The 13,497-nt window shown below is 43.0% G+C and overlaps 1 protein-coding gene across 1 annotated transcript; it reads right to left on the minus strand.

The window, feature by feature from the left end:
• Nucleotides 1-445: 445 nt before the first annotated feature.
• Nucleotides 446-2,558, minus strand: LOC139600546 (natriuretic peptides A-like). The gene is made up of 2 exons (XM_071448807.1): nt 2,212-2,558; nt 446-763 (listed from the first exon to the last, which is right to left on the minus strand). Exons 1-2 carry the CDS (start codon nt 2,329-2,331, stop codon nt 446-448), a joined length of 438 nt encoding a protein of 145 aa, XP_071304908.1. The 5' UTR covers nt 2,332-2,558.
• Nucleotides 2,559-13,497: the final 10,939 nt, after the last annotated feature.

Raw genomic sequence — 13,497 nt, forward strand, 5'->3', positions numbered from 1 at the left:
ACAGACAGGAGAGAGGTCCAGCACAGATGTCTAATGTGTTAGTTTTATTTAAAGATGGTCAGTCAGTGCTAACGTAAGAAATGTTCTTTAAAAAACATCAAATAAATAAATAAATAAATAAATAAAAATAGGAATAACTTTCTGTTGAGGAGCTTGGAAAGCATCTGGCTTTCATCTTGGGAGGAAGGGGTACTGTAAAGCATTCTTCAGAGCAGGTTCTAGGGAGGTTGATCCTAATTTCTCCGGTAACCTGTAAACCAAACATGAAATAAATGTTACTAGAATCTGCTTTTGCCTTGGTACGTGTCACCATTGTCAGCAATGCTTTTGCAAAACCAATACTAGCTTAAATACTAGGCTCAAATTAGTTTCAGAATGGAATTGTCTTAAAGATTGAAATGAGGAGCTGCTCCTCCCCTGTGCCATGGCACGGCCACGGTCTGTGCTATTCAGTGAAATGGCTTAGCCAGGACTCACCATTGCAGCCCATCCCACTGAGGGAGCCGATCCTGTCAATCCTCCTGCCAAAACAGCCAGAATCCCTCATCATCCTGGGCATCTGCAGCCCCCTCAGTCTCTTGAGGAAGGGGTCCCTGTAGGACAGAGGGGTGCTGGGTGCCAGCCTGGGTTCAGCCTTCTGGTTGTCACTGTCGTCGGCGAGTTCCGGCAGCGTCTCCTCCTGGGGTTTGGCTTCTTGCAGGTCAGGATTGGACTCCAGGGCTTCCATCATTGCAAACTTATCCTCCAGTCTTTCCAGCAGAGCCTATAAGAGAAGGATTAAATTAATGAAATTCCTTGTTTTGTGGTCATTTGCTAACTCTTCCAGTCATTCTGTTCTGTATCCATTGATGGTCCCATAGCCCACCCCGGGGACACTGACAGGTTGGGTCCCAGCCTTACTGGTGGTCTTTGGGTTCTGTCCTCTGCATTATTTCCCTGTTCACACTAATTCCATCTATGGGAAGGCATAGCTTCACCTTGTGAACTGAGTGAAGCTGCTTGCCATCACGTGTATCTTACTGGCAAGTTTGGAACACGTGTTGGCAGAGAAGAAAATGCAAGATCTGGGTTGAACAGGGTCTACTCAGCCCACCAGTGTGAGAGAACCTCTGGCCACACAGCCCACCCCCACATTCTCACATTGCTGCTTTGTCACCCCTGGCTGTTTCAATGGACATCACTTGGAGAAGCTCTGGGTGTTTTCACTAATCTCTGCCCCAGGGATTACAGGATTGCTATTCCTGAAAGTGACTGAAAATCCCTGTGTGGTAAATTCATGCCTGCTGTGTGATTGCTTCCTGGGTACCATTCTTTGTAATTTGTAAAGCTTTGTGTAACTGGGCTCAGATAACCTCCTCAAGGGCAGCTCAACCAATTAGAGGAATCTAATTGCCCAGCTCTAGAATGTGAATATAGAGGAATGAGCCTTATGGCTTTCCTGACAGTGAGTGCATTTGGAAGCCACTCTTCCTGGCTGCTGGAAACAGCCCAGGGGCAGCTTTAGCTTCAATTGTCCTTATCAGCTCAGGGAGTTTGTTCTTAGGGCCTGAGAACAGCTTTGGGAAGCTGGTTACTGGTACCAACCAGCCCAAGGAAGGGTTTGAGCTTTCAGATCCCATCAGAGTCTCAAGCTTGTACTGTGCTGTAACAACAGATTTTCTCTATTTGTTAAAATGCTTAGCAGTAATTTTATAGCTCTGGAAGCTTTTCTGGATGAGCCACACTAAATGATTGTGTTAATTCCTCTAGTAATATTTCTAAAAGTTTGTCTTTGGGTGCTCCACTTTACCTCCTCATCTCTCATCCATACACAAGCAGATCTCTCAAATTTACAAAGCTAGAGCCATATGGCTGCCCTGTGGAGCAGGGGTAAGCACATAGACAGGACCCCACATCAGAGTTTTCTATTTGTTCTTACAGAGCTACTCTGATGATTTTTTCCTTCCCTGGAACTTTGTTCCCAGGAAGATGTATCTTTAAAAGAAAAAGGACCAAAACACCAAAACAGACATCCTACAATATCACAATTTGGTTCCCTCTACTGCCCAGGACCTACAGAGCTTCTCTGAACTCCTTTGAAAAGCTTTGTCCCCCAGCATGAGATGGCTGATGTGGTTATTGCAGTCCAGTCATGCAAAAGGAAGGCAAAGCACCACTTCACACCCTGCTAAGCACCCCAAAAGTTTACCCTTGCAAAATGAGAGTCCTCACCTCCATGCTGGCCAGTTCTTTGGCAGGGCTGAGGCTGTAGATAGGGTTGGCTCTGCTGGGCTGGAGCTGGATGAGCAGGAGCAAAAGGAAGCCATAGAAAAATGAGCCTTTAGTGTCCATGGCGCTGAGCTCGTTGGGAGTAGGGAAGTTCAAGCTGTTTCTTCTGAGATGTCCCTTCAAGTCTCTTTCTTCCTTGTGGTGGTGTGTCTCTTCTGAAGCTCGTCTTTTATACTCTTTGGGTGATCCCTGCTTCCTAGGTTATCAGTGGGTTTATCTTGGGCACATTCCAGTCCCACTGCAGGCATGCAGCTCTGTCAAGGGAAGATTCCCTTTATTAGCTGTCATTAGGCAGCAGCTGCTGTTGCTGAGGAATGTATGTCACAAGTCAGTGATTTCATGTCACTCCCCCTCCTCTTGATACCAAGAGCTGTGATTACATAGTCCAGTTGGAAATTCTTAGCAATTCTCTTTCAAGAGACCCCTATGGTCAGATTTACAGAGATGGGAAACAATCCCAAAACTTCTCTAAACTTTGCTCAGTTAGAAGATTTCCATAAGGAAAATGCCTTTTAAAGGGGAAAGAACAGGCTTTCAGATCAGTGTTTGATGAAGAGTCAAGAATGAAGATAAATTGTCTTTCAGGACACCTAAAGCATTGTGCACACTTTCCTTCTTATATGGAATACGCGCGGCCACCGCCTACCAGAAAGTGTGCTGAAAATCCCAGATTTGGGCCACTTTTCCCATTGCCATGAGGTGATATCACCACTGAAACTTTGTATTTGTGTGTTACCAACAAGAGCAGCACCTCGATCTGCACCTCAGTGCAGAACTGGCAGTGGGGAGAGCGAGCACCTCCAGCCCTGCGCGACAACCGGCTCCGGCACCACTGACAAACACCAAAGTTTATGAACAGCCAAATGCTTAAATAATGGGATTTCTTTAAGCACTGATGGTAAGAACTCTTTAAATTTTATTGACCCTGCATCAATAAAATTTAAAGAACAGGCAGCCAGCTTCAGCAATAATCTTATTTTGCCGTCATACAAGAAATTTGTTCAATGAGAACTTATATAGATAGCTGGTATTATTCAGAATCTGTCCTGAAGAAAGAATGGATGAATTCGATTGTATGTTAGTTTTGTGAGGAGTTAAAACAAAATCTTAAATATAATATATTAAAAACTAAAAGTATTTATTTGTTTAAGTGCTGAATGTCTTAAAATTAGCTAGAAACTGCCTATGCTTAGATGAGAAATTACAAAAGTACAGAAATGCTTCAAATTTCTCTTCCATTTTTGTCTTTGTACATATAGTATAACTAAAACTTAATCTTTTTACAGAAATGCAAGAGAGTTCTAAATCATGAAGCAATGGCTTTTTTTTTCTTTTTGCATTTTCCTAATGTTTCTTGTTATTTTAAATTGAAACAACAACAAATGTAGGAGTAAGCTGAATGTCAATCTAGTAATAATTTGTTGACTTTTCATATGAAAAGATCTTGAAAGAATCTCCTGAGTACGCTTTGAAAATAATAATAGAATGATAAACTATTGCCCATGTCTTAAATGTCTTAACATGGTGTTTATGTACAAACATGTGCACACACTGCTCACATGATCAGCTACCAAAATTATACTAGAAAGGACATTCTCAAGGTTGTGAAGTCATGCTCAAATGCTACTTCTTCCTAATATAGCCCGAAGTCAGCCCAACTCTGTGTGTGCTCTGATGAAGCCCTTTATTAAAAGAGCTCTCTCTGGTTTTCCTCAATGCTTTATTTTTTTCAGAACATAAAGACATTACTATTTTTTTGTATTATTCTGTACTTCAACACTTTCTTATTTTGTGCTTTTAAAAAAGAATTAAGATCCTTAGAGCTTATTTTTTATAATTAACATTCTATACTGCAGTGTCTGTATAATTCATTAATTAGTTACAAGTATTCTCTTCCTGCTGCTCTTTTGTGTATGTTTGTTTTTGCCAAGGGGTTACTTTATTTTGTAAACTACAAAAGTGGGAGAAGATAAACCAGAATTATTCATTCATTTTGAGTGTCCAATTTAAGATAACTAGAATCAGTTATTGTTGTATTTCTTGTTTCTTTCCTTTCACACCCCCCCCACACACACACTAAGTATTCTCTAGTGCTCTCTGGACAAAAATATTTTGTAGCTTGCTCTGAGATTTCCTTTGTGTCTGTTTTTTTTAATTTGGTTTGTTTTGGTTTTGGTTTTATTTTTATTTTGTACAGCAGCCCCTGGGGCGCAAACCCAGCAGCAAGAAATTAAGGAACACAATATTAATCTCAGATGTGAAATATTTTGCTTTGAATGACCTGTCCCTGTGAAACAATCTAATTGTCCAGGATTTTAGTCATTAAGTCAGACCCAAGATAGTCCTTTCTTTACTGGTTCATTCTTTTTCATCTTCTGTGTTCCATGGCTGATAAATAAGATGCAGCAGCATGACCTCAGCTTTGACAATCCTTCTCTAAGACAGGAAACTTTTGTGCTCTATTCCATGTACAGTGTAGAGATGGGATGAAATGGCTGCCTGTCACAGTAGCAGTTGTATTTTCACAGCCAAATTCTGCCCTCAATTATCCATCTTGCAGTTCTGCCAAAGCAAACAGAGTGTGAAATGTCAGAACTCAGCTCATCATTGTTAAGCTATAAAAGTCACTTGTTTATCTCAGTCTTATCACCCTGGTAAATTAATATAGACTTTAGGCTTTATAGCCTAGCAGTAAAGTCAAGGTCTAGGCATTGCCCATGCTCAGTAAAATGTCTGCCTTAACAGGGCAAGCAGGTTCTTCTGAAAAGTTTTCTGTGACTGCTTTTAGGGAACCTGGCACATTTCCCCTGCTTCCCAGGGTGTGGGATGGGAGGTTTGGTGCCAGGAGGCTCTGGTTGTTCAGATCAGAGATGCTGCTGGCAGCCTGTGTGTGGATCCTGTGATGAGGAGGATGGACACAGCTCAGCTGAGGTGGCATTGCCCCTTTCTCAGCAAGATGATTCTGTGTCCTTGTTTTTCAGCCCTGTAAGGGTAAGGACTGGGGGTAACCCTGGGGGTTGGCACCATCTGGGTTCCATCTGCTGATGGACAGACCTGCCCTGAGTGCTACCCTGACCTGCTGCACATCCTGCCTCTGTGTCCATTCTCCTACTGCCACTCTGGGCTGGGCAGTGTGAGCTGTTTGTACAGAGCCTCCTGTTCTGAGGAAGAGGCTGGGTTTGGATTCCTTTCATCTCCCAGTGACAAAACCTTTGACAAAACTATGTCACACTGTGACCGTGTTCACAGGGGTCTGAGGATGAGGGAAGAGATGAGGATCTGACTCCATGTTTCAGAAGGCTTGATTTATTATTTTATGATATATATTACATTAAAACTATACTAAAAGAATAGAAGAAAGGATTTCATCAGAAGGCTGGCTAAGAATAGAAAAAGAAGGAATGAATAACAAAGGCTTGTGGCTTGGACAGAGAGTCTGAGACAGCTGGACTGTGATTGGCCATTAATTAGAAACAACCACATGAGCCCAATCCCAGATGCACCTGTTGCATTCCACAGCAGCAGATAACCATTGTTTGCATTTTGTCCCTGAGGCCTCTCAGCTTCTCAGGAGGACAAATCCTAAGGAAAGGATTTTCCATCAAAGATGTCTGCGCCACCACACCCCACCCAGGCTCTCTTTCCCTGCATGATGGTTAGATTGAGAAGGAAATTAATCGGTGAGGCCATCAGACAAGAATCAAAACAGAAATATAAAAATGTCTGAAGTGGCCATCCTTCAATTAAGTGGCGCCTCACATTTTACAGAGGGGGAAATTTCATTTCATCCTAAACACGGATTGTTTCTCCCGCTGATCGTGGTACATTATCTGAGTGCTGGGCCCTGCAGGCCCAGCGCCGGCTGAAGGGAGCGAGCCCCGGGCAGGCCAGGGCAGCCCGGCGGGGCGATTGGCGTCTGTCCCAGGTGCTGAAGCCCTCGCAGCCCTTCGCCTGCAGCTGCAGCCGCCACCCGGTGGATTTTTAAAGCGATTTTTAAAGCCCTTTGTCCTAAGGAGTCCCCCCATGCCGGTCTGCCGTGCCAAGCCTGGCACTGACAGCAGCGGCTCAGCCCGTGGCACAGGGGTGGGTGTAGGAATGAACCCCCAGCCCCGTGCCCACCTCCGGGCAGGATTCCCTGGTGGCAGCACTGAAACCATCAGGAAAGTCGAGCTGGATCACGGCCACACTCCCAGACCTGGCAGCAGTGCCTGGTGGTGCCACCCCAGTACCGTGTGGAGGGTCTGACACAGTCCTGGGAGGATGCAGCCACCACCCTCCAGCCAAAGCCTTCCAGAACTGGTGTGCGCTGAAGGCACCTGAGGCTGGCCAGGATCTGTGTGATGATCAAGGGGAATAAATACAACTGGGCCTTCTGTTAACAAGCTAGCCAGAAGTGAGTCTTGGATGAGACCAAATCCCAATTGCTGCCTGACATCAAATCAGGTACACCAAAAGCACACAAATATGAGAAAGGTACCTGTATGTTTCTCTTGGAGGCTTTTGTCCTCAGCAACTTCTGTAAATTAATGCACTGCTTCTTAGCAAAGATGGAAATGGCACAGCTAGAGAGGAGCTTCCCTCATCTGACTGGCATCCTCACTTCAAAGCTTAGCTTTGATTATTGAAATGCTAATAGAACCCAGGAAATTACCTAAAGTACAAACACACCTGGCTTCAGTCTTGGGGATCTAATTATAGAGCCTTTTATGTGAAATAAATTGTTCTTGCTTTGAGAAAAGTGCCTTTTTAAAATGTTCCCACAAAATGCCAGGTGATGGGATGGCACATTACCAGCCTGACCTCTGTAATTGCAACTCTTATCTGTTTCTTATTCATCTTCTGTAGGATTCTGTTCACAAGTGTTCACAGCTCAGACTTCAACCTACTCTGACCTCTGTTATTTTTCTGCAAATAAACTTCAGTAGTGCTTGTCCTCCACTGGCTTTTCAGTGAAATTTCAGCATCAAGAAGCCTTCATGTCTGTGACAACATCCCTGCTCTAGAGTTACTGGGAGCTAGGAACAAGCTTTAGACTCAGGATTATTAGAAAGGAGGCTGCAAACTTCCCATTAGCTCCAGGTGTCAAAAGATGCTGATTTACATTGTTTGGCACCCTGATGTCCATGGGCTCTGGGGATGAACTTTTCCACCTGCACCTGGGCCAGCCCTGGGCTAGCACACCTGAACAGGAACTCTAAGAAAGCTGCATCTGATCTGCTTCTTCTTAGCCTAAATAGCTGATTTTAAGCCATGTATAGACTGGCTATTGGTATGGAATTATGCTGGAAGATGAAAGAATAACACAGTTTTCATTCTGGACTTTAATTCCTTTTTTGATTGGTAGAAATCTTAATTTTCTTGTGATTTTTTTTTCTTAGGAATGGCAATTCAGAGTGTAATAAATTCATTGTGAACTAATCCATCATTGGAGAGCTTGTACTCAGGGCTCTGTATGCACATGGCAACAAATACCTGTTCAGTGCATTTTCACAGTTGCTGTTGCTTTGTTAATAAAGTTAACTTAAACAGATTAACTGGCAAACAACATGAGACCTAACCAAAAATGTTAAACAAAGAAGCCTTCAGGATATGTTTTTCAATTTTCTTCTCAGTAGTTTGAAATACCTGGATTTGCCTATGGAAGAGTGGGGTGCCTTTGAATTTCCTTCAGAGAAGGGTAGTATTGGTTTGGGGTTGTTTTATTTGTTTAGTTTTTGGTTTGTTTGTTTGGGGAGGGGTTTGTTTCTTTTTTCTTTTTTAATAAAACTTTTTTTTTTTTAATAAATGGGGGGGTTGTTTCTTTTTTCTTTTTTTTTTAATAAAACAAATACTAAGAAAAATTTGTTTTCCTCCATCAGTGGCAGATCCAAATGCAGAGTCAGTGCTTTCTAGTGATGTCTGCTAAGAGAGCTGCCCTTTGTTCAAATTGTGGGTCAGAGATTTGGGGCTTTGTGTCCTGGTTTCTGTTCACCAGAGAGCAACCCTCTGAAATGCTCCTGAACTCCAGTGTCTAACTGCAAACTAGGGCTCTGTTTCAGGAATGAAATGTGAACAAATCACACAGCAAACCCTGAAGCAAATTCATTACATTATGGAAAACAGTTTATTACCTGTGACATAATGAGCCTTGTTTATTTATACATTCAGTAAACAAAGAGTACAAATGTAGTTTTCTGTAATTGATTTCCAGATAGATGTTGACAAATAAATATTCTGCTACAAACAGGCAGTACAGCAAAGGTGCACTCTGCCGGCCAGGTCTATCAGGGGAGAGCTGGGTGTGTTTGCCCAGTACAGACCTGCAGTAGGCAAGGGGTGCTTTGAAACCCCAAAGTCAGTCCTGCCAATAAGGAAGATGAGTGAGAAATAGAAAGAGAAGTGTACAGGATTTCACACAACATGGAAATGTTACTGGTTTACTGTTCTAGTGGCAGATTTGGCTCCACTGTTCTGCTAAGAGTTTGTTTGGATTGAAACAATTATCCCTGGTGGAAAACCTCTCTGATCTTCTGAGACAAGATGAAATGCTTACAGCTGGCTCAGAGGAAGGAGGGGAAGCAAGTAAAACACAGGAGTGGCATTCACAGGTTTTAAGTCTACATCTGATGACAGTGAATTCTGAGGAAGGTAAAATAATCAGCTGTGTTTGTGATAGGAGGGAGAAACTTACTTTAAGGCACCATTTCCTTCAAGCTGAATTAACTCTGCTCTTTTGGATATTTCTGCAAGTTACACATGAATACACACACCAGCAACCTCTGCCTTTCTCTCAGCACAGCAGAGTCAGCATCCTAACCCACTCAGTGATCCAATTCTGTCTAGTCTGACACCAAAACAGCCCCTGTTTGCTTTGGAGAGGCCCTTTTTTCTTCTGCCTTGGTATCTGCGGGGTGAGCTCAGGAGGTGGCTGAGGAATCTCTGGATGGCAGCAGCATCACCCATGGAAATGTTCTTGGGGCTTTGCATCCACTGGGGTTCAGGGTCTGGCTGATCAAAGGCACCTCCTGCCATCAGGTCATCCTGCTCATGGTCCCACTCTTCTGACACCAGGGGATGCTCCAGGACCTCATCCAACAATTTGGGCAGACTCTGGAAAAAGGGAAGGGTAGAAGGTGGGAAGGGAAGAGAAGAGAAGGAGGGGTTTGGGAAACTCTCATTATTTCCATACTCAGTGCTAAGTTTGAGGATGTATTTCTGAGCTGCCAGACTGCCAAGTGTTTCCTAGAACTGGGCACATGGATAAATGATGAAAAATTTTTAAAAGGCCTGATAAAGTGTGAATAAGGAAAAAGAAAAAAATAGTTTCTATTCAAGAGAATTAATGCAATGGCAGGAGACATGCTGAAATTGGTTCTGAAGGATTATGTTATACATTTCTTTGCACAGTGAGAGGTTACTTCATGTATGGCAATGCCAGCTCCCTAATGCAGTGGCTGAAATGTTTTTCTGGATCACTTGGAGCTCCTGCACAAACAAATACACAGAGGTACAATTTTTGGTTAGGTCTTATGTTGTTTGCTAGTTAATCTGTTTAGGTTAACTTTATTAACAAAGCAACAGCAACTGTGAAAATGCACTGAACAGGTATTTGTTGCCATGTGCATACACACTTTTTTCTTATATTCTACACCTGGTAGTCACAAGCAGGGGCTGCATTGCTGCACAACTGAGCTGGGGAGGAGATCCTGCAGCCATAAGCCCTTAATTCCTTTTTCAGCTAAAACCAGGGGCTTCAGGGGAGTGCATGCAGGTGACTGCTCCAGGGCTTTAGATCACTGTCCTTCCAGAAGAATTTCTTTACTCCAAAAGCTTATTGCTACACTGAGTCACAAGATGACCCTAAATGTACAGTCCCCTAACTGAATCCACAGGAAAAAACCAAAAAAATAAACCCAAACATTTTCCTTTCAAACACTTCATGTGATTAGAAATTTAAATCCAGTGATCAATGACTTTAATTTCCTCTGTTTAATAACTTTGAATCTGCCCATCTCAGCATTCCTGCTGTCATGTTATCTCTTTAAGATGGGGCTGGAAGAAACAGAGCTCATCTGGCATGTCCAATTCCTAAAGAAGCATCAGCTTCTTTCAGCTCTATTCAGTCACTTACCTGGAAGCTGGAAATGGATCTGGCCTCTGCCTGGTTTTGACTGACAATAAGCAGCAGAAGGAATCCAGGGCAAAAAAGAAGTTTCAGGTTCATGTTTGGTGTCTGGTTCCTCTTCCCTTAAGTCTCTCCAGTTCAGTGTTGCTCTGTGTCTCCAGCTATCAGCATTTATATCTTCCTCCAACCCCTCCCAAATCTACCTTTTGAGTTCCTGCTAGTGCAAGGATTGGTTTGAGGTTTTGGTCTGTTTTCATCCACCCAGGAGGAGGAGGAGGAAGACAAGGAGGAGGAAAGAAATAATTCTCTTTTCTGGTGGTGAATTAAAGGAGCAATTTCCACTCAGGCAATGCAGCATCAATCTGGAGTTTTGGTGCCACTGATGTACATGAGTGAGCACAGCTCAGGCTTCCTTGGGCTGACTGCTAACCCTTTCCTTTTCATGCAAAGGAAAAGAGCTGTGAGAGAGCTCTGAAGTGAGAAAGGAAGTGAATGGTGTCCCCAACACATCCACCTGGCTCCTTTGTCACTGGGAACTCCATACCAGAGGGATGGGCTAAGAAAAATGCTAAGAACTGAGAGTTATTGCATAATAATGCTATCATAACACAATAATATAAGTTACTAATATGATATTATTGACTTAAGAGATGAAAGAGTGTGATTTGGAGAAGAAGGGGAAAACCAAATATTACAAATACAAGTTGCAGTGATTATTGGCCTGAATGATAATCAGTGTGGCCAAAACCAAGCTGACATGCACAGACAACTTCTACAAGGCTTAAGTTGAGGAAGAAATTCCTCTTTCCCTGGATCCAGCTTAAAATAGTTCCTTTATGTGATCTTTGTCTATTGTACACAATTTCTATTAAATCTGCACTCAGTCTGAAAGGAAGAACAGGCTTGAAATTTGGCTTCACTGAAACATTGAAATGCAATAATGCTTCTTGCCCTTTCATGGCATTTTTGCACACATGTGATGCACAGAGTTAAAGGCCATCAAGCTGGATCTACACAGAGGAAATGGAAATTAAAGACCATCTGGCATTTTTCATCTGATATTTGAGTTACTGAAAGCTTGCAAACCAGTTTTCAGTATCAACTTGTTGGTCCTGGGAGTTTGGAAAAAATAATTCTGTGATGTGGCAGCAGGTTTAATGTTTTCAATGCTTTTTCATGTGCAGATCAGTTTGAGGTATCATTTTAAGTGTCTCTAGAAGTGGGTGTTGTAAGGAGACAGCTTAGAAACATCCCTCTGTGACACAAATCTCATGTTATTTTACTGTTGGGGTTTTTTTGTTGTCCATGTTGGTGAAAACCACATTTGATATGAATCTTATTAGTAAATGAAATCATCATCCCAGAGCTTTGAGGTGTGTGCTTCTCAATGGAACAACACAGTAAGAAAAGGTCAGGGCAGTTTCAGGTTCATCTTCATCTTTTCTCCAGGATTTTCTTGTTGCTTTGATTGGTTTCTCACAGGTCTGCATAAAGTGGATAAAAAAATCTTCTGGACCTTGGGATCTCTGAAGTTGTGTTGGGGTTCTGCTGAATTGTCTCTCTGGTTACTGTTGGACATTCATGCACTAGCACAGTCCTCATCCATGCCTGTGCTGGTAAAAGAATGATTAAGGCTGGACAGGATTTCTAGGAGTCTGTGGTGCAATCTTGTGCTAAAGCAGAGCCAACTTAGATGAAATTTCTCAATGCCTTGTCAAGGTGAATTTTAAAACCTTCAAGAAACAACGATTTACTAAAATCTACTCGGAATTTCTCCCATTGCCATTTGTGTCATTGCCTCTCATGCTAATGCCTTGCAGCTGGATGCTGTCCATAAGCACAGCTAAAGGATGTTCCACCTCCCCAGACAATGACATCCCATGGGATGGTATTTCAGAGAGTGCTGCATAACCCACACAGCAAGGGCAGCTTCAGGTAACCCCCAGCTGGGTTCAGATCAGATTTGGTGCAGTGGCAAGTGGTTGGAAACAGAAAGCCACCCAGCAAATGTCTCTGCTTTTCATTCCAGATTTTCTCAGGGCTCAGATGAGCATCAAACTCAGGCTCTGAATATTCACAGAGATTTATCATTCAGGTGGTGCAGCTAGGATGGAGACTTCAGCACAGACATCAGTCTATAAGAAGGGAGGAACCCCTGGGGAACAGCAGAAAATATTTTGGAGTTAGGAAATGGCTTTGTGTCCTTTTTTGTAGTGTTCCTTTGTATGGCAAGTCTTTCAAATAGGGTGGAAGGAAGCAGGTTGGAAAACCTTTCAAGCTTTTCTTGAAAGGTTGGTGTGTGTTGCTCATCTCCAACAAGTTGTTTACCAGCTTCATGAGATATTTCTCCTGTATAACCAGAAATCTGATTAAAGAGCAAGATTAGGGCAAACTATTCCTCTGGTGTGGCGGTACCAGTTGTGGGTTCCTCTGGGTCTGGAGTGAAGGCACTGAGACAGGAGTTCATGTTCACACTCAGGTGTTTATTATTTCTTACCAGTAAAACAGTCTCACTGCTGGGAGTTCTGCAGCTTTTCATTAGAAGGCACAAAATGGCCACAATCTCTTGTTCCAAGGGCTTTTCAGACTAAACTGTCCAATTAAGAGCTGACACCTGGATTATTTCCCCTTTTATAACCCAGTAACTGATCCCAAAGAGCCCCCAGTACAGACTTTTCTGCCCAATTACAAAATGCCACCCAAACCCATGGAGAAGGTGGAAGAAGAAGCATGAAGAAGAAACCCAGGACAACACCCTGTGCCCTCCATCTTGCTGCCATCCACAACACACTAAAAACCCCAAAACCTCAATTTCTCACCCAGTGACACACCTGCACTGCTCTCTAGAATCTGTTTCACACTTTTGTGGATTCCAGTCTATTCTGGAGTTTAGGAAACTTTCTCCATGAATGAGGGTCAGAGTCAGTGCTCCCTGGGGGTCAGGGCAGCCCAGAGCAAACACAGAAATATTCCCAGTGCTCTGGGTTTGCACACTCTGGGGATTTCCCTGCCTCATCCCATGAGGGAGCTGAGCACTGAAGTTGATAGCAGATAAATTAGGCTTGGTCAGGGATCATTGGAGCACTGTTGCAGTAACTCATCTTCCTCCTTCCAAGCTCACTGAC

The sequence above is a fragment of the Agelaius tricolor genome, unplaced genomic scaffold (assembly GCF_023055355.1).
Source record: "Agelaius tricolor isolate 1412-34295 unplaced genomic scaffold, bAgeTri1.0.p SCAF_28, whole genome shotgun sequence".
NCBI classification, from domain to species: domain Eukaryota; kingdom Metazoa; phylum Chordata; class Aves; order Passeriformes; family Icteridae; genus Agelaius; species Agelaius tricolor.